We start from the raw sequence: 22,483 nt of genomic DNA on the forward strand, positions 1-22,483 counted from the left end.
CTAAGAAGATTTCCCTGATGACGAGAACCCCGAAATGGACGGTTCTACCGTTTTACGAATTGCGACCGAACTCAAGGAATTTGGCAATAAAGCATTCAAGGCTGGTGACACCGAGCTTGGTTTGGATAAATACGAGAAAGGCCTACGCTACCTGGCAGAATACCCGGCGCTTGTTGAGGGTGACCCACCCCAGGTGTTTCAAAGTATCAAGGCGTTGAAGTTCATTTTGTACTCCAACATTGCGCTTCTGCACAACAAGCAGAAGGGATATAGGGAAGCGGAGGATGCCGCAACCAAAGCTCTTGCCATCGAAGAGGTGGCTGGACCCGAGAGAGCGAAGGCACTGTACAGGAGGGCCACGGCGAAGGTTGCATTGAAGGATGAGGATGGTGCGTTAGATGACCTGAAGGAGGCACATAAGCTTGCACCCGACAACGCGGCCGTGACAAAGGAGCTGGACGCAGCTAAAAAGAAGCTTGCAGCCAGAAAAGAGAAGGAGAAAGAGGCCTACAAGAAGTTCTTTTCCTAGATGATTCGTGGAGCTTTTTTCATGTATTTTTCATACTATAACTAGGGGTTTTTTAATTGTATCGCTTTAGAATGGTCACGCCCGTCAAGCCTACAGATCGGGCATGGGTGTGGTACATTGGCTATTTCCGTGGCCAAGTTGAGTTTCTTTCTTTCCTTCCTTTTTTCGTTCTCTCTTTTTTTTTCTTTTTTTTCTTTGCAGGAGTAATCCCTTGTGAAAGCTTCAGTAGCTGGCATGATAGGTCAGCCTGAAGGTTTTAGAGATGCAAGAAATGAACCACCCATATCCAATAGGACTGTGGGAACGGGTATAAGTTCACATGCGAGAAGTAAGCTCCTGTGCTCGTACTCGAGTATGGTACGGCAGACTTACGAGTACTCGCACAATACGGTACTTGTACCTAATACCACCACAACCCCGCCTCTGAGACTTCCGGAAAGGTACTCGAGCACAGTACCAAGTGCGGTATGCCAGTCTAAGACCTACTTGCACCCGAGTAGACAATGAAGGTGATATCTTTGAATAATAGGGTGAATAACCCGCCCTCTCGGATCAAAGATATGGCATTCATACAGCGGCCGAGTACGGTAGAGCAGTAGAGACAGATACTGGCATCATTCGTACGGCAATCGATATGCCAATACTGTAATTGTGGCTCTCCTCCCCTTCCCCGGGGACCATCTCCTACCGTAATATCAATACGATAGCTATCACAGTCAATCAGGCTCCGAACTTGACGCATGCAAGCAAGCAAGCACAGTACGGCAAGTGGATAGGTTGGGTAGCTGGGCGCTTTCCCTCCCCCTCCCCAACCCCATACCGGTATTTGATAAAAGTCTTGATTGGAGCGCTAGCCTAGGCTGCTGTACTTAATGCGGGCGACGAAGGGTGCTCGAGTAACAGTCAACTATCTACCGGTACCCCAAACCACATTAAAGCGGTAGTTTTGGGCACCGAGAGGGACCACCTTTCTGTAACTCCCTGGGCAACTGTTTCACAGCGCCGGCGTGATGCAAGCTATGGAAGTTTCTATGGGATAGTGTACTGTACTACAGTGCAGGGTGTCAAGGGTACGGGTATGTCTGTCGGGGTCCTCTCGAGGGTTCGACGGGCTTTTTTTCTTCTTTCTTTCTCTTCCTTCCTTCCTTCGCCAAATTTAGCGTGGATTGGCCGAGCATGATACCTGTATAATACAAATACTTGTAGCTGCGGAGCGAGCGGTTACACACGTTGTCGTTTCGATGGATGAGCTAAGGTTCGAAGGACCTATGCTCACATCCTAAGCTCGGTGCAGGGGGAGGGGCTATGGAGAGGACGGGCGTGGGTGTTTCTTTTCTCCTTTATCCTTTTCTTTCTTTTTTTTTCTTTTTTTTTTTTGGGGGGGGGGGCTGGTTCGGTAAACTGACTGCGGATGTAGACTACGAGTAATGACTCTTTTGCCAGTGATGGGGGATATCGTGGATTGGCGTATAAGTACTATACAGTAGGTGAGTGGCTCACGGTGGTGGTAGCGGTAATAGTCTAAATTTGCATCAAGCAGTCGATGGAAAGACGGGACACCCGGTATACGTATGAGGACAAGGAAAGGAACGTATAGTACAAGTACGGTAAGGGGGACTTCTAGATCTTTCCATTTGCGCCCGCGCTATGGTGCCATCTGCTGTATCATAATATTATCATATAATATCATAAGGGCGCTTGAACTATTACAGCCTTCAGGAGAACCTGGCTCTGGTCTGCAGCGTCTTGCGAGGCCCGTGGTACGGTACTGCACCGGTACCTTGCTTTGGTGGAGTCGAGTAGCATCTCCCTCATAGGTTGGGTAGTTTAGCTGTCACTTTTTTCGAATCCTATCGGATAATAGTATCATAATAATTATTATTATAGACCTCATCGTAATATGGCATGTTCGTCTTACTGAAGTCATTGCCCGGGCTTTACTCGAGTGCACGCCATCTGGGTTTGTGAGGGCAATGAGGGTCACTGCGGAGGTGACAACGGGGTGCATTTCGACATCCTTCGATACAGACGAGTTGTCCAAGGCTGTTTTCGCCAGATTAGCATCTCATGGGCCGGGCTCGCATGTGTCTGTACAGTACAGTACACTGGTATAAATTGCTCGACACTTGACAACAGCCTCGCCGGTAATAAATAAATATGCCGGAATGAAGGTTGACGGGTCCCGGCGAGTTCGTCGGCAAACCATGAGGAAATCTACTTTGTGCGGCCGAGTTGAAAGTCCGTTGCCGTACTCGTACTTTATTGGGGGAGGTGGGAGGGGGGATTGTCACTTCAGGTGCCCGGCCGTGCGAGTAAACCATCAACTTACGATTTGTTAACCCTAGGCGTGGGACGTGGACTACAGGGAGGGAGTGAGGAAATAATGTCTATCTTGAAGGGCTATAGGCTGGCTCCCAAGATGATGTTCGAGTGAATGATGGTTTCTTCTCTAGGACTGGGAGTTGAGAGTCTTTGTTCCGCGGGTTGTTTCTCGTGGAGATGAATTCCGTTGGATATTCTTTAGACTTGGGACTAGTGCCCCCGTTGACTGATCTCTTGGCTCGGGCAGGTGAGGTGCTCTTGCCTGTGGGATTTTATAGTAGCCTTCTGGTTCAAGTTTCGCCGGATAGCTCACAGTTCAGGAATCTCAGTCTTCCGGGCATTCCATTTTTTTTTTTTTTAGTAAATTCGGGACCAACTTAAGTTATGGTTCCAATTCCGGGGGAAACGGGTGGGATTGCCCTTTAAGTTAGCGGGGGTGGTGGTGGGTATGAGCAAATAGTAGGAACGCTTGGGAAGTTAGGCTGTGGTCTATGAACGGGCGATGGGTGGATTAGGTTCGCTTTAGTTTTTTATGGCAGCTCGGTGTTTGTTTAGAATGAGGTACGAGTACAGTACAGTGGACTAGACTAACGGTTGGTCTATGATCAACGTGGGTATGGTGCCGGATACTATTAACGGAGGTTGAAAAAAAAAAGATCATTGACCGAGTGCTCGGATTAATACGGGATGGTGAAGGATGGAACACTCAGGTACTCGTACAAGACTGAGCTCCTCTAACACGAACCTACCGTATCGATAGGGGGAAGATGTCTTGCCTGACGACTGGGATCCGGATGGCTAGGGTCACCGTATTTTCCGCGAAATGGGTCGGTCTATTCTTCAAGAGCCCATCGAACGGGAGGCTCGAATAACTTGAAGCAACTGTCGGACCCGACTTCGTCTCGTTCGAACGCAAGATATGGTATCTCCATCGTAGGGACTTGGACTGCAGGCCATAGCAGGGAAGTATGGAGGAACAACATGGGACTCTTGCGTTTCAGCCTCTAGAGGGGGTGGCTGTTTTCTCCACCGGGTGCAGAGGGGTCTCCAAAACGCCCAGAGAGGCATCCAGGGCGCCACTTTCGGACCCCGTAATAAATCACTCACGTAAATACTCGACCTGACCTGACCGCGGCGGAGCGGGCAGTGCCGCGTAGGAATGCAAGTCACAAACCGTCTTTTAGATACTGGCAGTGACAATACTGTAGGGAAGGATTTGGTTATGCGCTCCCCAAAGCCCCCTTCCACTGTCCTCGAGTACCGGTACGAGTACTGAGAGTGGTTACCGGTACTGTACTCGCATTGCGGTGCATGCGGACCACAACGTGGGGAATTACTCTGCAGCGCAGAGCGCCTTGTTGATCGGAGGGGGGCAAAGAGAGCAGGTACTGAGTACGGTAGGCGGGGTTTTCGCTATGCACCATAGCATCATCGACCTTTGTTCCTTCCGTATGAGATAGAGATCAAAATCCGCAGGGGGTGGGCGTATAGCGGGGGGGTTTTACAAAACTTGGTATTTTTCTCGCAAGTTACCGGATTGGTATTGTATGATCATATGGAGGTGCCTCCTTACGGTGCTTGTATCCTATCATGTCGATTACCCTGCAGCGCATGAAGGAGGGCGAGGCGACGCAGCAGTTATGGCGTCGCCGAGGTTACTAGCATTTTCATACTCGGGCAGATTCACCGCTCACAGGAAAAAAGTGAAGAATGCATATTCGAGCGCTGTTTGTGACTGTTTGTGAACGAATGGAAGAGCCCTAATTGGTGGCTTTTGCGTGCGGACTTTTTTAGAACATTGGAGGGGAGGGTTTGATGGTCTAGTTTTGAATTTTTATACCTTGCATATGCTTTTATTTATACGGAGTATGATACTTTGTCTTTTCGTAAAAGTGGGATTGGAGCTACATTCTGCTCTACTCTACTCGAGTATGGTATCAACTCTCGAGGACGAGGTTTGCATAGTATCATACTTCGTACGATACAGGCGTGCCTTCTGTGGGCGTGGTTTTGGCAGCTGCGGAAATGAATGTCGGAATAAGTACCGGTGGGGAGGTTGTTAGGGTGCCGGGTTCTACAGTAGACTACTCGTACGCAGTCGTTGGGCACAGGGTAGTCGAGTATTGTGTAGTCAGCAGCTTTTTTCCTTTTTTTTTTTCCCTTTGGTTTCGTCTTGGCCTTCTCGCCACGTCAAATGGGAGGACAGACATACGCTAACCCTTTTTGTACATTTTGGCGGGGAGGGGGTGGGAAAAATAGAATGGGAGACAGCCCTGAACACAGGCCAAAACGGGACCAATTTCTGTCGTCCCCTCGCTCGCCCATGCTTAAAACAAACTCTCGTCACTCCACCATCACCCCGTTCCTTCATTCCTTTCATCCACACCAACGCCTCAGTCTCTCAACCCCTCTCAACCCCACTCCACCACACCCCTTCCAATCCAACCTTTCTCGACAAACCGTCGACATTGATTGCTGCAACCAACAACTCTTGCTCGCTCTTGAACCATGGCGTCTAAATACGCCCAGAACCCGCGTCAAGGCTCTCAGTCTCCGTCGGCCCTCGCCGCTCACATCGTGAATGACAACGACTCCGGTTACGGTTCTATCGTGGAAGGTGAAGGAGATCATCCTGCTGTGGTTTTGAATCCGGGACAAGCGAGTAAGTTGAATCTTATCTTTTGATCCCGCCATCATTTCTCCCCTTCATCGATAATTCTCCGGATGTTACTGTTGAAAGGAAGAAAAGAAAAGAAAAAAAGCAGATGCTGACTCTTGATTACTAGCCGATGCCGATAAGAGATTGTGGGCTAGCCATGTCATCCAGCTTCATTAGTATGTTTGTCCTTTTTCGGTATATTTGTTTGATAAGGGATGTTGTTTGTTGACGTTTAAACAGCAATCAGAATCGTGTTGCTCTTGGCCGCTCTATCGTCCATGTTATAGATACACTCAAGGTACTTGCTGGCTTGGATGTCTGGGTTTACTGTACGCTAACCGGGTATCCAGAAATTCCAACACAACAACAGCAAATGGCCAGCCCATTACCCATCTGTTCAACGCATGGTAGAGGCACCATCGCTAGCACGTACTCAATCATCTGGAGACGAGGGTGCGACGACAACGGAGCCCCGTTTGGTCACCCCACAGATCGCGCAGGAGTTCAACGTTTTGAAGTTGGATCTTAAGCTTGGGGCGCTTTCACCATCGGAGCTCGTTCACTCGCTCGAAAAGTCGTCCATTGCTTCTTTGTTGGATGGAAAGATTTCTCAGTCTATCAAACACCTTTCTGCTCTTAGGGAGAGAATTGATGATACCGCATCGAAAGTGCTTGTTACTGGTGATTTGAATGCTGGAAAATCGACATTCTGCAATGCTCTTCTCCGCAAGAAGGTTCTCCCCGAGGATCAACAACCCTGCACGAGCATCTTCTGTGAGGTTTTAGATGCTAGGGACAATGCTTCGGTTGAGGAGTTCCACGCAATCCCCATTGATGGACCAGCATATAACCGCAATGACGAGAGCACATACGATGTTTACCCATTGGAGAAGTTGGAGGAAATCGTTATCGAGAATGACAAATATTCTCAGGCCAAGATATATGTGGAGGATGCCCGATCGGTTGATCAGTCTCTTCTCCGCAATGGCGTTGTCGATATCGCCCTCATCGACGCCCCCGGTCTCAACCTTGATTCACTCAAGACCACTGCCGTTTTTGCTAGACAGGAGGAGATTGATGTTGTTGTTTTTGTTTTGAGTGCGGAAAATCATTTTACTTTGTCAGCTAAGGAGTTCATCTGGGATGCCGCTCGCGAGAAGGCATATATTTTCATTGTCGTCAATCGTTTCGATAACATTAGGGATAAAGCTAGATGTCAACGGCTCATATTGGAGCAGGTCGCTAGTCTTTCGCCAAGAACCCACCAGGACGCCAAGGAACTCGTACACTTTGTGTCATCCAACGCGGTCATCGACGGAGATGACGCTGCCAAGTGCCAGGAGTTCGACAAGTTGGAGCAGAGCTTGAGGAGGTTTGTGCTTGAGAAGAGAGCCAGAAGCAAGTTGGCACCGGCCAAGACCTATCTACTTAATGTTCTTGAGGATTTGGAAACTCTGGCCGAGGTCAACAAGGAGGCTACCTCAACCGAGTTGTCTAAGGTCCGCGATGAGCTCAACAAGATTGCGCCGGAGTTCGAGAAGTCTGTAACGGTGCGCGTGGAAGTCTCCGAGGGTGTTGACAATTCAATTGACGAGACTTGTGCTGCCGTAACCAAGTACGCACGTAAGACCATCGCCGGCACAATTTCCCGTCTCAGCGAGAGGCCTCCTGTCCAGTATGATGGTATTTTTTCAGCCTATGCTTTCGCTGAGGCTACCAAGAATGCCATGCTTGAGAAGATCCAGGATTCCGTCACTACCTCGGAGGAGTTTGCCAGGACCCAGACCACCCAGGGTGTTGCACGAATTGGGTCCATGGGCGTCCTTCATTTGGGTAGCGAGTATGTCGAGAAAGCGTTCCGCCCCGGGTATATGTTCACTCGCAAGAAGCATCTTTTGAGCAAGAGCATTAAGACCGAGATTAATGCCTTCGATTTCTTCGACTTTGATAAGCAAGAGAAGGTTGCAGGAATGAGCTTGAGTCTCACGGTCGCTACCGTTGCTGGTGGTCAAGTATTTGGTATCAGCAGCTGGGTCGACGGATTGTGGAAGGCTACCAGTTTCCTTGGCCCCAAGACTACGAAGAAATTGATCGTTCCGGCCATTCTCGTTGCTGGTGTTGCTGGTGCGATCTTCCTCATCTCCGACATACCCAACGCTGTTCCAAGGAAGTTGGCCAAGAAGATCACAAAGGAATTGGAGGAGATGGACTACGTTCACTGCAATTCCGACAGAATTACTAAGGAATGTAGGAAGGTTCTTGGGCTCTCGGCTAACGAGCTCAGGGCTGCATTCCACAAGTCCATCGAGAAGCAAGGCGCCACGATTGATGAGAAGAGAAGGACCGAGAAGGAGAGTGAGGTCGCATTCAAGTACTTTGGGGGGCTTCTCAAAGACGCAGCTTCCCAGAAGAAGAGCGTTAAGGGATTGGATTTGGAGGGACCGGCGATCGTTTTTTAAAAAAACAAAGACAAATACGAATGGAAATGCATGCACGGGATCACTAGGGTTTTTTTTTTTCTTTTTTCTACACTCTTTAATGAGGCGAGTGATTGATTGATTGATTGATTGATTGATGATGAAATACAAACCGAACAAAAAAGAGAGATTAGGAAAGGGAGACATTGGGCTTCATTCTTTTCCTCATCCTCTTTTTCATTTTTCATTGTCGTTTTCCTTTTTTAGTGTTATCACATTGCATTTTGTCTTTCCTCCTGCTTTACTTGATTACTGGTGTCGGAGTTGTTTGCAGTCGTCCATCCCGCGTGTCACTTCCCCCCTCTCCCCATCAACTGTTATGAAACTTTTTAGTACTAACTACACGACGGTATTTTCTTATGTCCAAATTGAGAATATTTTATATACGCTTTCTTCTTTCTTTTCCGTACAGTTATCGTGCACGCCTTTTCTTTTCTCTTCTCCCCTGATATTGAGCTTTTACGTTGAAGGTAGTTATATATGTTTTTAGTGATTGCGGTTTTTGTCCTTCCTCGTGAGATGGGGCTTTCGTTGTAGGCTTAGGGAATTGGAAATGGGGGTTTTGCATTAGCGGTTGGGTTCATTTGGCCTTATTCTTATTTGCCCGGTCGATGAGGGATGGATGGATGTGAGGCTAGCTACGAGAGACGTGGGGTGTTTGCACAATTGAATAAAAGTTATCTGATATTGGGAGTTCTTGTGACAGTGTTACAGTAATTTGACGTGATAGCGTGGCGTATCATTGGGTGACGGGCCGCATGGTAGGCCTTAACTTACTCGTGCAAACCGGTACTGTGCTCCGGGCAGCGGGACAATCTCGCGCCGCTAGATGTATTCGTAAACAGGTGTGCCGCAATTGGATTTAACTTGACACACACCATCACATCATATCACACCCCCAGACTTCTGTGCTCGTGGGCAACGATCGCAATGTAGGATTCTAACTCTGTGAGCGAGTGAGACTTGATGACTGCACTTGGTCTACCATGAAAAATTCTGGTTGGATTGGGTTGGGTCGGCTTGAATGAGCGAATGAGCAAAGCAATGAAGGCGACGCAGAGAGTTTGCAGTTTACGGCCCGGGAGCGGACCGCCCGGGGAGAAGGACCAGAATTCTACAACAACTCCAGCCCGCCCGCCCGCCCTCCCCCAAAGCGCACTCGAACCCAACCAAGCCTCTGTTAGCGACCACTCGGCGACCCATATTACCCGCTGCTCCCCCAAGAGCGCACCGGCCCAACGTGCCGGTATATATATAAGGTTGTTTTCGCGGGCTCCGACTGCCACTGATCCCGATTGCGTTCTGGGGTGCCTCGCTATGGTTATTAATACCCGCTCACGAGTCGTATCACCGCTTTGAAAAGGACTGGGCGGAATGGAATACATCCTTAGCGGGAAAGGCGCCGACTGGGGTAGAAATGATAAAAAGGTTTTCGAGCGTTATAATAATATTACTATTATGATATCCGATGCTATGATATACCTTCCCTTCCATCAGTCACGTAGAGTCACTCGCACGCAACTCCTCCTCCTCCTTATTCGCTCCGGGGGGGGCGCGGGCGGTGTGTGCGTATGATACGAGGCCTACCACCAACATAGCGGAAACCCCCTTGCGCTCCGGATGGGTTTCTGTTTCTTCGAAACGGAGAGGGCTCGTGGAAAACATTTGGTCGCGATACTCACCCGACCCGACCCTACCGTACTCCTTTCCCCCCCCCCCACTCAATTGTTATGATTTGATAACGGCAGATACGGACACCGTTCTTGCCCCCCGCGGACTTATGATATTTACTTACTTGCCGGTCAGAGACTGACTTACGTGATATGGTCCAATTTTTTAAAGTGCTGGGATTCAACGGGAGCATAGAGGGGTGCGTCCATCCATCCCTTCATGCCTCCCCTCCTCCCCCTCCCGCCGAGAAATCGCACTCTCTCATCCTCCTTTTCCTATCATACTATAGTAGTGCCTTTTAAGGGCGCTGGCAAGGGGAGGGGAAAGTTGTTAGGGCGTGAGTGTGTGTGTTTCTTTGCCGCTCGAGAGGTCCGAGAGTTTTGGTGTATGGAAGGTAATCGTGCGGACCATGCGATCGATCATGGATGCACTACTTTCGCTTCTTGCTCTCGTATTCCTGCGGAAGTGCCTACCACGGCTTCGCCTGCGGTGCTTCGGAATATGGGCGGGAATGAGCGACCCGGTTGCTAGCAAGAATTATTCCTAGCCCGGAATGGATTACCACCTGCTACCGAGTGACATCTTATGAAGTCAATTGCACTACCCCACTCTCCATTCCTGCGAAAATGGAATCACGCCAGGCACACAAGCAATTTCACCAACCCCACCGAATTACCAAATCTTCTAGAATATCTTATTTTACTACTTTCCGACCCACCAACCCCTCTCCTACAAGCTAACCCACCAACGAATACATTAAGCTGTCCTTAAACATCAATTGCCTTCCTACCTGACCAACACTTAATGAAAAGATGAAAAGTAATGAGAAAAAAGGACACCTAGACCAAATGAGACATTGTAGCGTTAAAATAAAAAAAATGAACAAAAGAGATACTAATAAGGTAGAGTGAAATGATAAAGTAAAAAGAACCCTACTCCACGGCACCAATTCCATCCGATCCATCCGTTTCCATCCATTCCCAGGTTAATTCCAGTACAATCCGATCCAGGCCATTCCCGTGTGGTTCAATCCAATTCCAAACACATCCTAACCTTACCTGCAAACAAGGTTACTAACCCCCCACCCCCCAAAAAATCAAGAAACATGAATCCCAAAATCCCAAAGTGAAAGAACAAAAAAAAAACTTTTGTAAAAGTAAGTTGAAGCGTTTTGCTTTTTCCCGAAAACCAATGCCCCCGTCTATAGCATGATGATAAAGGAACTAGGAAGGGTAGAGAACGATAGATGACCGAAAAGAAAAAAAGGGGGGAAGGTAAAGAAAAGGATTTCCGGGAAAGAGATGGTGAAAAAGAAAAAAAAGCCGTAACAATCATTCATCTTCCGACCCAGCAAATGTCCCGCGACTTTTCACTTTTTTCCTAAAGCCGCCCACGAACCCACTAAGTTTACTTCTCGTCGCGCCGGAATGGTGGTAGTCTTCCTCGGAGCCTCGCGCACTGGGTAGGCCAACTACCCGATGCCCTTTCCCAGGTATGGTCGAGAAAGAAGCCTGTCCAGGGGCCAATAGAGGACTCCCGGTAGCCTTTTCCGCGACCTCTTCCCAGCGTGCACTGAGTGAGCTGCTGGGCCGCTGTGCGCTCTCGGCTTTTGATACACAGATGTTTATGCGCTCCTGGATCTCTGAGCATATTTTATGGAAACGGGCGAGGTCGCCTTCGAGGTGGTAGTCTGGAGCTTTGTCTTGGTAGACGGGATGCCACTTCTGCCACATTGATACGAGTGAGGCGAAAGCGCGGGGTTGGTCGATCAAGTATGGGAGGGAGGGGAAACCCTCCTTTGATGGCTGGGAGAGGCGGGAGAGGATGGTGATTGGGGTTGCGTATGATGGGGGCACGGTTTCGGTCGGGTATGGGGATGGGGGGATTGTGGTGATGGCGTCGACGAACGACTTCATCTCAGCACTATGTGCCTATGAATTGTTAGTCTGTTGGAAACCGGTGGTATCAAATTAGGTAAAACTCACCCCAAGGAATTCATTCATTGGCTCCATCCACGGCTCCTTGACACCGAAAGTCGACATATTCGCGAGCCCTTGCAGACTCTTGGCGACAAGAGTTAATGTTCGTTGCGCCCTTACTCCGGGGTGATCTACACACAATTTCAGCACCGTCTCCTGATAAAGGAGAAAATAAAATAAAAATAGGTGGACAAGCGTACCTTTCAGGAGTCCAAAAAGCTTCGGATTCAGAATCGCCGGGCAGAAGAACCGCAAGAACAAGAACCCGCAGACACTACTATAACACACAGTCTTCAGCAGGTCCCCATACCGATCCTCCACGCAAGCTCTAATATGCCGCAGTATCTTCCTCAACTCCATCGGGCACTTTTCATGACTATTATATATCCCCTTCCAAATCCCCTTGACAATCCCCATCAAAATCCTCCAATTCTTCATCAAGTTCTCGCCAGGCTCCATGCGTAACGGGTCGACCTCACAGTATGTATCCTCTTCCGCTACTTCCCTGAGAAGTTCGCCGAGCGTTTCCTCGAGGTACTCCCTACCAAGCCGTTTCATATGGGCATCGAGAGCTTTTGTGAGGAGGGAATTCCCGCGGAACAGAATATTGGCATCAACAAGTCCGGCCTTTCCCACATCGCGTCGATATTGATCCGAGTCACAATTAGATTCGTTGGAGTCCCTATGCTTCCCTAATCTTACCGGTGGGGGCTCCTTGTGCAACCCGTCAATCTCGCCCTCAGCCAAGGACATCAGCCATTCACTCGCTTTTCCGCTGACCTGATAGATCTTGAGAAGAGTATCCGCTAATCGCCGAAGATCCGGGCCAACAACTTGTGCTATCTCCATTGTGATGCCACTCGAGAAGTTATGTAACAGCTGAATTTAAATTAGCAGCTGTGCTAGGGAACGAATAATCGCCACTTACCTCCGAAAGTTCCCTATACTCAAGAGCCATGAGTACAATTAACTCCTCCATTCCAATCTTCAAAAACATCTCACCGATCCTCTCTTCGGCGCCCTTTGCGGTAGACATCAGCGGCCACCATCGTTCGGTATCAGTCTCCATCCCTAATTCATCAAATTGAATCTCCACAGTACCAATAACGGCATCCTTGCTACCCGGCACACTAACTCCACCAAGCCCTCCGCCAAAGCCCCCCGACCCAGTGACAGATCCCGAACCCTTCGTCTTCCATCTCGGATGCCTTTGCTTCAACACCACGCCCACATCTGATAATATAGCAGGTAAGTCGGGAAACTCATAGTCCTCCCTCCAGAAAGGATTATGAGTTTTTGTCCTAACCATGGTCTTGGCCCTGACCTCCCCATCCAACACCACCTCTGCATAGCAATCCATGTTGTCCTTCCCTCCGTGCTCGGCACCAGGCATCGATATCTTCGCCTCCACCACCCGCAGGAATAAGCTCCGTTGTATGCGGTACGAATCCACCAATCCCTCAGCGGCAGGGTGTTCCGATATCCCGGTAGCGATATCTGGGGCCGGACGACCATTCGATGAGGAAGCAGTTCCCGCAGGTCCATACAATTCCGGCATGGTGAATGCCCGAAGTAGCACAAACCACACTTCAAACAGTATCCGACTATCTATACCAAGATAAACAGGCCTGGCCAGGGAGACATTTGAGGAAGGCGTATACTGTGGGTATATTGCTATACAGAATTCCTTGTCAAGAATACTAGGATCCAGCTGTTGCACAGCGCATCGGGAAAGCTGGCTCAGCTGAATCACAGCCAGAAGTGCGGTATCCAGCTCAGTATATAGCCTAAATTCGCCATTCTCCTGCAAAGTACATGAGACTTTCTGCCAAGCGACAGCTCCGGTGTGCCCCTTGTTCCTGCTTGACCCCTTGCCCGATGTCGAGGAAGCTGTAGTGACAACAGTCGGCCCACCCCTTCTCCATTTCAGCATTTTCCCAACTTTGATGATCGCAGCATCCTTTGAAGAGGTTGCATCCGAATTTCTCCTTCTATCCGCCTTCCTCTCCTGAGCCAACACAAAAGCTTGTGGCTTCACCATTTTGTTCTGGGCCCCCGCAGGTGCTATTGGCTGCCAGCAGAGCAGCGCTGCAAGCCAGGGCATAAAGTGATTGGGATCCATCGGACGAAGTTTGATAGTAATATTTGTAGAATGCGTGGAAATCTCTATAATCCCGTCGCTAGCCTCATCCGATACCGCTATACTCTTCACCTTGCAGCTGCGCAAGTCCGGCACTATAACACTGAGAGGGGTCGAATTGATATTCTCCTCCCTCTGGTGAACCAAGCTTCCAGTGTCCTCATTGATAAGACAATATCCCTTAGTCCATGTCATAGTATCGCCAACCCGAAATTCCACATGACCTTCCATCCTCCCCCGCACATCCTTCATCAACCGTAATATAGTGCTCGTGTCAGCAGGTGTAGCTGGTGGAGACGCGAAGTGTGCATCAGAAGCCTTGGCACCAGAGTTAAGTGCGTTGACTGAATTCTGCGGCCGGAGGAACCGCTGTCGACTGGGTTTACCGGGTGGCTTCGCATGGATTGGAGATAGGGCAGTAGTCGACGGGAACCCTACGGAGGCGGGTATCGAGTCGGATGATTCGTGAGATGAACTAGAAGCAAAGTTACGATATCGAGAACCGTACGAGGATGTGCTCGAAGAATACATAGTGTCTGTAGTACCAGGCCTGTCACCGGAAGAGGGAGAGGTCCTCTTCTTCCTCTCATCTACCGGAGACCCATTCTTACTCCTGCCGATGCTCAAGTCTGCGAACTGTGGGAAACCTGACAGTGGCGTCCGGTTTAGCAGAGCCCGCGCCTTCCCCGGCGAAGAAGGAGTAGACGGTTCTGCTGGATCCCTCCCCAACGTATCAAACATGGAAGCCGACTTATTCGAGGATCTGGAAGGCGTTCGTGGTGGCGTGGTAGGTGAATGCTGTGCGGTTAACGAACCATCCGTATCCTCCCCCCCCTCCAGTTCAATGTCTGGTGACACCGCGCGAATCGTCATCTCCCGGCGATAGGGCATCGCGGGACCTGGCAAGGAGTTTGAGAAGGAGTTTGTGAGCGGCGGACTACCGCGGGCATACACTGGACTGACACTGGTGCATAGAGGAAAATATAGCTCGTTTGGATTGCCCACCCCATGAATAGCGGCAAGCCGATGGTTCGGGTTAGAGTTCGTTCGTCCAGTCATCGGCCACGATGTGAAGCTCCCTGTCAGCTCGCTGGATATTCCTCCTCCTCCCCTATATGCTGCTGATTTGTTCTTTCAATCCAAAAACACTGAAAAAGGAGGAGCCGGTCTTTCCAGCAGAAAATAAAAAAGTAACGGACGAGGCTGAATGCTTAGGAGGGTTGTTGAAACAGGGCTGATGGCTCCGCTTTATCAAAGAAGTGCGGCTCTTGTGTGTGGAGGCTAAACACCCAGCCTTCTAGACGGAGAGGGGAGTGCGCTGAATCGCAAAAAAAAAAAAAAAAAAAAAAGAGTAATGACGGTGAACCTGGTGCGTCCGCTAAGGCTTCTGGCCTCAGTTTCCCATTCAAGTTAAGATAGTCTCCTCGATCACAACCTTTTCGTGTCCCATGTGTTGCTGGAAATACAAGTACCGTAACGTGAGTGAGCGGGCCTACGACCACCACTAATCATCCCCCGGAATATAAATTACCAATGCGGGTTCCCAATCCGAAATCCAGGTCCGGTAAGAGGAATCTCTTCAGCTCGGAAGGTTCGATCGTCGTCAATGCTAGCCTAGATTGTGGTTTTATTGCGTTCGATCTCCTTTCTCCTTCGGCGAGGTGATTGGTGCGAGGGTGAATATGGGGAAGGAATAAAAAGAAGGTTCCGAGAGTGCGGAGGAAGGGTTTGCGGTTCCTTTTTCTTGGGGTAACGTTGGAGCGGAGGTGGATGGGGGTAGACTAATGTGGTTATTTCTTTGTTTTTCTTTCCCTCTCTCCCTCCGGTGGATAGGTTACTGCACAAAAGGTACGGTGCAACCAACAAATTGGGATGGATGGTCAAGTATTAATCTGTGGAAGGGAGAAAAATGCAAGATACGGAGTCAGAAAGTATCTCTCAAGAGAGAAAAATAAATAAAAGGCTGACCAGCCACCTTGCGCTCCTTATGATCAAAAATGCACCACCTCTGCAAAAGCTGTAGTAGTGGAGAAGGAGGTGGTGGCAGAAGTGACAGTAGTTGATGTGGAGACGGAGATGTCGCCCATGGATATGGGTATGGAAGCCTACGGATATGATAGTATGGAGGTACTCGAATGAGAGAGGGCGAGAGGTAGTCGTGGTAAAATGGGATATGGACAGGTAGAGCTCTAGAGCGAAATTGTTGAAAGCAGAAAGAGAGCTCTTCCTTTCAAGGGTGTACCTTGGCACAATACTTTGCAGTATGCAGTGTTTACCCGCAGTATCCCGGAGGTGAGGTGAGGGAGTAGAGGGGGTGGTGGTTGAGGGGAGCGAAGGGAAAGGGTTTGTCTGTGTGGGGGGATTATACTTTGGAAGGAAAGGGTTCAATTCAGCAGGCCGAGGGGGGGAAAAGTGAAGCCGTCACTTATAGAGCACGTAGTTCGGGTTGCATTCACGGACGGAGCGCTTAGCCAGAGCTCTCTTATCGGAGATTGGAAACGGGGGCCGGAGAGGAAAGAAGGAAGGAAGGAAAAGAGGTGACCTCTGGATAGATCTCGTGCCTTCCCAATTGCCTATTGTGATGCTATCCCGGAGAGGACTGCGGCAGTGCGAGGTTGAGCGGAATGCCGTTGATGAGTGGAGGTGGAGGTCAAGTCTGATGAGCGGAGGGGGGAGCTAGGTTGGAAGCAGTTGGGGTTGGAGATGGGGGGAATTATCTTCAACGGATGAGGAGGATCTCTCCACCGTGACGACGCAGAAAAAGCTACACGATGATACCGGCATCGCATATATCACCTCAATCACGTTTCCCCTCCCCTTTACATGCTTCTTTTTTCCATCCTAGATCTTTTATCTCCTAAACCTCCCATAGAGACGCATTAGGGGAGAGTGAAGAAAAGAGGAAAGAGATAGGCCGCCTCCACAATAATACAGTGCAGGGCTGCACAGTATTACCCAGGCACCGGTACTTGGATAGCCATAGCACTGCGCAGCCAATACTGTACTAGTACAGTACGAGTACAGTACTATGATGCGGCACATCAGTCGGCAAGTACAGTACCCAAATATTCCCGTCCACTCATACTGTACTCGAGCGCATCCGTCGTGATCTTCACCAATGATTCACTTGTCATTTTCTTTCACTGGGCGACTCACACGGATGGCAGATGGGTACGAGTACAGCACTCGCTGGCCTTGGTTGGAGATCCGTGTTGGCGGGATTAGGCCCCGGATTGGTGAGTGGGTGTAAAGCCCTCCATGTCTCCCCGTGCCAAAGGTTGGTTGATTCGGAAACACACACCACATGCATCACAAACCCATTATGCTCATCTCTTCTCTCCTTCCAGCCTCCACCGTTCATCTCCCCAACACTCTCCCTGCCGCCACCACCACCACTAAAATAAGATAAAGAGTAGTCATTTCAGAGAAGCAATAGCCGCCTTCTGGTCCATACGGGTACCCAAAGCTTTTAGATGGTCATAAGCCATTACCACCACCACCACCATCAATACCAGCATCACTACGCACATTATGGAGAAACAAACCCCCCTATCACAGTAATCTATTCCCAAACAACCATCTACAAGCACCGTACGAGTAGAATATGAATCGTAAAGCAAGCGAGCAACAATCAAACGACTCCTGCATAAACATTCTACCCCCAAACCCCCCTTCCTTCCTCGGACCCCTTCCAGAAACATGCGACGCGGGTTCACACAACTGCTCGAGTACCGTACCGTACAAGGAAGACAAGTGGCCTCGTGAAAAAAGAAAGGCAAAGCCAATATTACTGTACAAGTACAATAACCCCGGGAGGGAGGACAAAGATGGATACTAGGAATATTATGGTAACTGCCGGTGCGCAAGAGATGTCTGATAACGACCCGAATCGGAATTGAATGGTGACGAGTACGATTATCACTTGTATATTTTTGCTCACTTGTACCGGCAATCAGGTACTCAGTAAGTAGAGAGATAGGCACGGACCGGACATCGGAGGCTAAAAAGGAATAAGGAAAAAGAAAGGAATGAAGAAGAAAAAAGAAAAAAAGAGTGTGGACCGGGCAGCTGGCAGGATGGGATTGTCTTGCATCCTTGCCGGCAATGAGAAACGTCTTGTATTCTTGTGGTCATGGCATTTGCGGATCAATATCACATAGACTACCAACTAGTACAGTACTGTACTGTAGGTGTAGGTTAAGTTCACTTGCAACATTCCGCAACACTCTTCCTCAGTTACTCTACGGCACTCACCTTATCCCAACTCCAAAGGCCTTCACCGACTCCGGGGGGTGGGACGCTTCACGATACTTGTACATACAGCGCCGGAAATATATACGAGTACTCGAGTACATCCGCCATAGCTATCCTTGTATGCGCGACGACTGATAAATACTCAAAATGCACGAGTTTGCTTAGCAATACCGGCAAATGCCATATTATAATATATATACTCAGCGGAAGCCTGCCCGCACGAAACCCCCCGACCCGGCATGCCGATACCAACTCCCCACTCCACACTTGTACGTAGCCACAACCACTTGTAGTTTTGCTGTGTGTTTGTCTGCGTGTGAGCCATGTCCCCGTGGTACAGTTCTATATGTCACCTCAGACTAACATGTCCTGCAGGAACCAAAAAACGTACTCCTCGGAGGAATGACTGTTTGGACTTATGAAGGGAAAGCTTTTGCTCTTCTGACTGCATGCTGTAGGGGAGGGGGGGGTATCCGACGTACCTGCTGTGTGCTACGCTACTGAGTGTACGGGTGCCAATTTGATTCGGTCATTGTGGTGAGCGGTGAGTAAGACCGAACCACCATAGCCGGTGTTCACACCACACTACACATGACTTTTAGACTGCTGCCCTCGCACAAGCATGCTTTACTCCTCTACCGGTGGTACGCGGGTAGCGTGAATCCGAATGCCATGCCATAACTATAGCAGACAAAAAATACTGGTAGAACCGTAACCCACATATATCATAGCAAATTACCTATCCACCCCCCCCCCCACAAAAGCCCCATACAACCCCAGTACTTACATCACCACCAATCAAACGCCTGGCTTCCCAACTCCCCGGTTTGCCTTGCGGTGGGTGCCAAATTAGACCCCCTACAGCTGTGCGGTACTATCAGATGCGATCATGATTTACGGTAGCGTGGTGCGTCTCCCTTGCTTTGGGGTCTTGAGGTACCAGTATCATACGGTACTTACCATACGGTAGTTCCTGCTTGCCTGTGCGAGTACCTGTACCAGTACTATCCTCACTTGTGGACAGGGTGGAGCTAAGCCAAGTCGGGTCAAGTTGGTCCGATACAGCGGGCTTTCAGACATCCTGGCCCCCGGGGGGAGGGAGGGTCCGAGAATGACTTTTATTGGTTTTATTTTATTTTTAATAGCTCATTGGGCTCACGTGTATTGGCTTGGTAGATGTTAGTGGACGCTTATCTGTGGGAGTGACGGAGTGTGCGAAAACGATGTACCGGAGGCATGGGTGTATGTAGGGAAGAGCGGAAGGGATGAACGGTGTCGCTGTGCCTGTGTGGGCGGTGCATAATTGAATGAGATAAATAAAGCAGAAAAGGCCCATCGTATGGGAAGGACCTTTTCACTATACGCTAATGAAATACACCCAGTTCATACGCTGGCCGCCGGGGGTATATCCGGTTCACTAAGAGTACGATGATCAATTGCAAACGATGTGGAAAAGTGAGGAAAAGGGCCTTATACGTAGAGCCATCTGTGAAGGGGAAAGAAAAAGAGCGAGACAGGAAATGATAGAAGACAGCAAAGAACCAGCCCGGCCCCGCAATGCGGCAAGCCTCTCAATTAAACACTCTCCCAATCCCTGGGGATAAAAACATGGTCGCAACTGGAATTGGGGGAGGGGGGAAGGAAGAGAACAACAACGAAGAAAACAATCCCTTGGCAAATTACTCGCCATGTTCACTATCTCCCAAATGGCGGGGGCGACGCTGGGTTTCTGCCCGTGGACCCCGACAAGTCTCCACTCCCAGTCTTCCTCAATGCCTGCCTCATTGTCTCGATGGTGAGTTCACCCCTATCCATTCCAAAATCGCTGGTGCTTGGTCTAGATGGTGAACTGGCGCCAGATCTCCCGCTGAGTGGTCTCTGCACGGATCCTGACGCGGAATTCCCGGAGGGGCTAGATCCTAATCGAATGGGCGACGGCGAACGGTGTCGAAGTGCCTCATTGATTGTCGGGATACCCGTTTCTCCATCGGCTGGCGATAGTTGAGGGGAGCCGCCCAATGGGGATAGATTATTGATAGAACTCAAGGATGAATTGGGAAATTCCATGTGTTCAGCGTGCTCGGCTTGTTCGGCTTGCACTACATCCGCGAACGATATGAACGACAATCTACGTTTGTCCACTGCGGTTGCGGCCCCGGAGCCCATGCTGCCATTTGGGGAGCATTCGTCACCCGAATGGCCCGCAGACGCAGGTTCGTCTACGGCATTGTCACCGGCAGGTGAGGGCGATCTTCGACGGTGTTGGTGGGTATCATATGTTGGGCTAGATGCAGTGGTCGAGTGAGGTGGTGCAACGACGGACACAGCGGGTTGGTGCATGCTATGCATAATGATCTCGACCTCGTCGACACCACATTTTTCGTCTGTTATTGCTATAGAGCTTGCTTCCAAAACGGCGGGGATGTGGTTCTCGGTTTGGATATGCGCTGGGATCGCGGGAGACGTTGGGGGTGGCAGGGATGAATTGGTTTGCTCTTGAACATTGCGCTCAAATATCTGGGAGCTACTAGTTGATAGGCGTGGGTGGGTTGCTGAGCTGTGGCTTGCTGTGTTGGGTCTGGAAACAAGGTGGGGCGAAGAACTTGAGCCTAATGATTGAATCGGGGGTGTAGGTGACTGGGTTTGAGAACCAGCATTCCTGACGGTTGCGCTAGGAGGGGATGTGGTGATAGGGGGAATATCTGTTAATTTTGGTAATTGCGGGGGATCAGTGGCCAAGGGAGTTGTTGCTTTAGCTGTCGATGGCGGAGCTTCGGGGGCGTCTGTCGGATGCAGCGTGGGGGAAGTCGACTCCTGCGGTGGCGAGCCAGAGTTTGATTTGGTCTTATCCCTCTTGCCCAACCCAAATCTCCTTTTCCAGCTTGTTGAACTGGATTCCACATCTTCCCCTGTGCCTGATTCCTTCGATGGACTCTGTTTCGCAGACAACATGATTTTATTTCCGTGGAAAACGAGACAGTGTAGGGGGTGTTCTCAAGCAGATGGAAACCGGTGCACAGTACAAAGTCTGAGATGGAAATTAAACGTTTCGCCGACGCGCGCCGAGTTGGGTGGAAGGGGGAAAGTGTTGAGTGTCTTCGTAAGGCTACCGTAGGTGTTGTACCGCGACAGTAATGGCCTGTCCTTCTTCTGGTAGAAACAACGGCCCCTTTTGTATTGCCGTTTTGCGGGCTGAGGGCGACGTACGCCTATATAAGCAAAGATAAGATAGGACACAGGCTGAGCGGTGGAAGGCGATGCCTGGTGTGGTGTTGCCTCTTCCCCCACAGGTGGTCTGTCAGGTGAGTTTGACGGGTCTCACTGAGGCGGTGAGGGTCGTCACGCTGGAAGATTTCCAGAAACCGGAACCAAATACTCGTACGCTCACGAGGAGAAATGGTTTGATGTGGAAGCGGATCGGGTAAGAAGGGCACGGGTAAGGGTACGGAGGAATTGGGAGCGGGGGTAGTAAGCCGGAAAAATTCAAGAACTGGGGGGGAATAAGCTGTGGCTTAAACGGGGCAGATTGTTTTCCTCGTTCAGAATTGTTCTGCTGAGTTGAGAACGCTTGGTCAGGGCTCTGGTGAAGATAACGAAGGCTGCGCAACCCAAGTGCGGCGCATTCGCAGACACTGGTATATGATAACGCGCAGCGAGAGGAGGGCGAAGAAGAAAGCGGAACCGCAGCCCTTCTCTCACTCTTCTTTTTATTTTAATCTTACTTTACTCGGGTATACTCATCTACCCCCTCTCTGACACCTCTCTCCTTTCCCCTACTGTAACCGGGGATGTCTCTCGCTGCCCCTCTCGGATGTCTAGTGTGAGGCACGGGCTCTGTACCGGATGTGATGTGTGTGTGCCCGGGTGTCCGGGCACTCGAGCACGGTGGAGCGAGAATTTGTAGCGGGATGGGTGGGGAATCTGACCGATAAAGTACCGTGGTGAGGCCAAGGGCTTATGATGCAGGTATAATAATGGTTTGACCGAGGCGCAAGAGATGATGAGAACAGGAGAAGGAGAATGAGTGATAGTCTAAACGCACGTCCACAGGAAGCGGGGGGCAAGTAAGAATAACGCAGAGGAGAGGAAGAAACAGCCAGATTTGCTCATCTCTCCTCCCCTCTTCATCGGTATGCATTACCGGTAATTTATAGTGTGATTATGATACAGGCACAGGCACTAACCTCCGTACCGTAGTTCCGCGCAGCGCAGTACTAGTCATTACCACGGTGCTCGAGATACTTGTACTATACTCGTACCCGCCCCTTCTGTCCCGGTGTGTGTCCCTATTATTCCGAGATTAGGAATGGATCAAGTGTGACAGGTGGCGGTCGTGTGGACTATGATAGATGTTTTCTATGTCTGGTCAGAGCAAGATCTCCCCCAGCCATACCGGTGCCACCAGTACTCGTACCTTCGGTGACGATCCTGAGTCAACCAAAGGTCATTAGC

General features: G+C 49.9%; 5 protein-coding genes; 3 read left to right on the forward strand and 2 right to left on the reverse strand.

Annotated features, from left to right (window-relative positions):
• Positions 1-25: 25 nt before the first annotated feature.
• Positions 26-590, forward strand: GSTUM_00012003001 (uncharacterized protein). XM_002842277.2 has 1 exon: positions 26-590. Exon 1 carries the CDS (start codon positions 35-37, stop codon positions 527-529), a length of 495 nt encoding a protein of 164 aa, XP_002842323.1. The 5' UTR covers positions 26-34; the 3' UTR covers positions 530-590.
• Positions 591-600: 10 nt separating this feature from the next.
• On the forward strand, positions 601-1,037 carry GSTUM_00012004001 (uncharacterized protein; the record flags this gene model as incomplete). XM_002842278.2 has 1 exon in its annotated part: positions 601-1,037. The coding sequence occupies one exon, from the start codon at positions 601-603 to the stop codon at positions 778-780; it is 180 nt and encodes a 59-aa protein (XP_002842324.1). The 3' UTR covers positions 781-1,037.
• A 4,187-nt stretch (positions 1,038-5,224) lies between these two features.
• On the forward strand, positions 5,225-8,680 carry GSTUM_00012005001 (uncharacterized protein). XM_002842279.2 has 4 exons: positions 5,225-5,513; positions 5,638-5,686; positions 5,751-5,808; positions 5,861-8,680. The coding sequence occupies exons 1-4, from the start codon at positions 5,360-5,362 to the stop codon at positions 7,967-7,969; spliced, it is 2,370 nt and encodes a 789-aa protein (XP_002842325.1). The 5' UTR covers positions 5,225-5,359; the 3' UTR covers positions 7,970-8,680.
• Positions 8,681-10,333: 1,653 nt separating this feature from the next.
• Positions 10,334-14,968, reverse strand: GSTUM_00012006001 (uncharacterized protein). XM_002842280.2 has 4 exons: positions 12,566-14,968; positions 11,838-12,516; positions 11,644-11,768; positions 10,334-11,589 (listed from the first exon to the last, which is right to left on the reverse strand). The coding sequence occupies exons 1-4, from the start codon at positions 14,834-14,836 to the stop codon at positions 10,990-10,992; spliced, it is 3,675 nt and encodes a 1,224-aa protein (XP_002842326.1). The 5' UTR covers positions 14,837-14,968; the 3' UTR covers positions 10,334-10,989.
• A 4,364-nt stretch (positions 14,969-19,332) lies between these two features.
• Positions 19,333-21,673, reverse strand: GSTUM_00012008001 (uncharacterized protein). XM_002842281.2 has 1 exon: positions 19,333-21,673. The coding sequence occupies exon 1, from the start codon at positions 20,981-20,983 to the stop codon at positions 19,727-19,729; it is 1,257 nt and encodes a 418-aa protein (XP_002842327.1). The 5' UTR covers positions 20,984-21,673; the 3' UTR covers positions 19,333-19,726.
• Positions 21,674-22,483: the final 810 nt, after the last annotated feature.

Source organism: Tuber melanosporum (assembly GCF_000151645.1).
Source record: "Tuber melanosporum whole genome shotgun sequence assembly, scaffold_94, strain Mel28".
Taxonomy (NCBI): domain Eukaryota; kingdom Fungi; phylum Ascomycota; class Pezizomycetes; order Pezizales; family Tuberaceae; genus Tuber; species Tuber melanosporum.

Bases quoted from the DNA above. Each gene is read 5' to 3' on its own strand.
- GSTUM_00012003001 (XM_002842277.2), top strand. From the start codon at position 35: ATGGACGGTTCTACCGTTTTACGAATTGCGACCGAACTCAAGGAATTT.
- GSTUM_00012005001 (XM_002842279.2), top strand. From the start codon at position 5,360: ATGGCGTCTAAATACGCCCAGAACCCGCGTCAAGGCTCTCAGTCTCCG. The intron at 5,687-5,750 runs GTATGTTTGTCC...ACGTTTAAACAG, and splicing joins CATGTCATCCAGCTTCATTA to CAATCAGAATCGTGTTGCTC. The intron at 5,809-5,860 runs GTACTTGCTGGC...CCGGGTATCCAG, and splicing joins ATGTTATAGATACACTCAAG to AAATTCCAACACAACAACAG.
- GSTUM_00012006001 (XM_002842280.2), bottom strand. From the start codon at position 14,836: ATGACTGGACGAACGAACTCTAACCCGAACCATCGGCTTGCCGCTATT. The intron at 12,517-12,565 runs GTAAGTGGCGAT...ATTTAAATTCAG, and splicing joins AGTATAGGGAACTTTCGGAG to CTGTTACATAACTTCTCGAG. The intron at 11,769-11,837 runs GTACGCTTGTCC...AATTGTGTGTAG, and splicing joins GCTTTTTGGACTCCTGAAAG to ATCACCCCGGAGTAAGGGCG.
- GSTUM_00012008001 (XM_002842281.2), bottom strand. From the start codon at position 20,983: ATGTTGTCTGCGAAACAGAGTCCATCGAAGGAATCAGGCACAGGGGAA.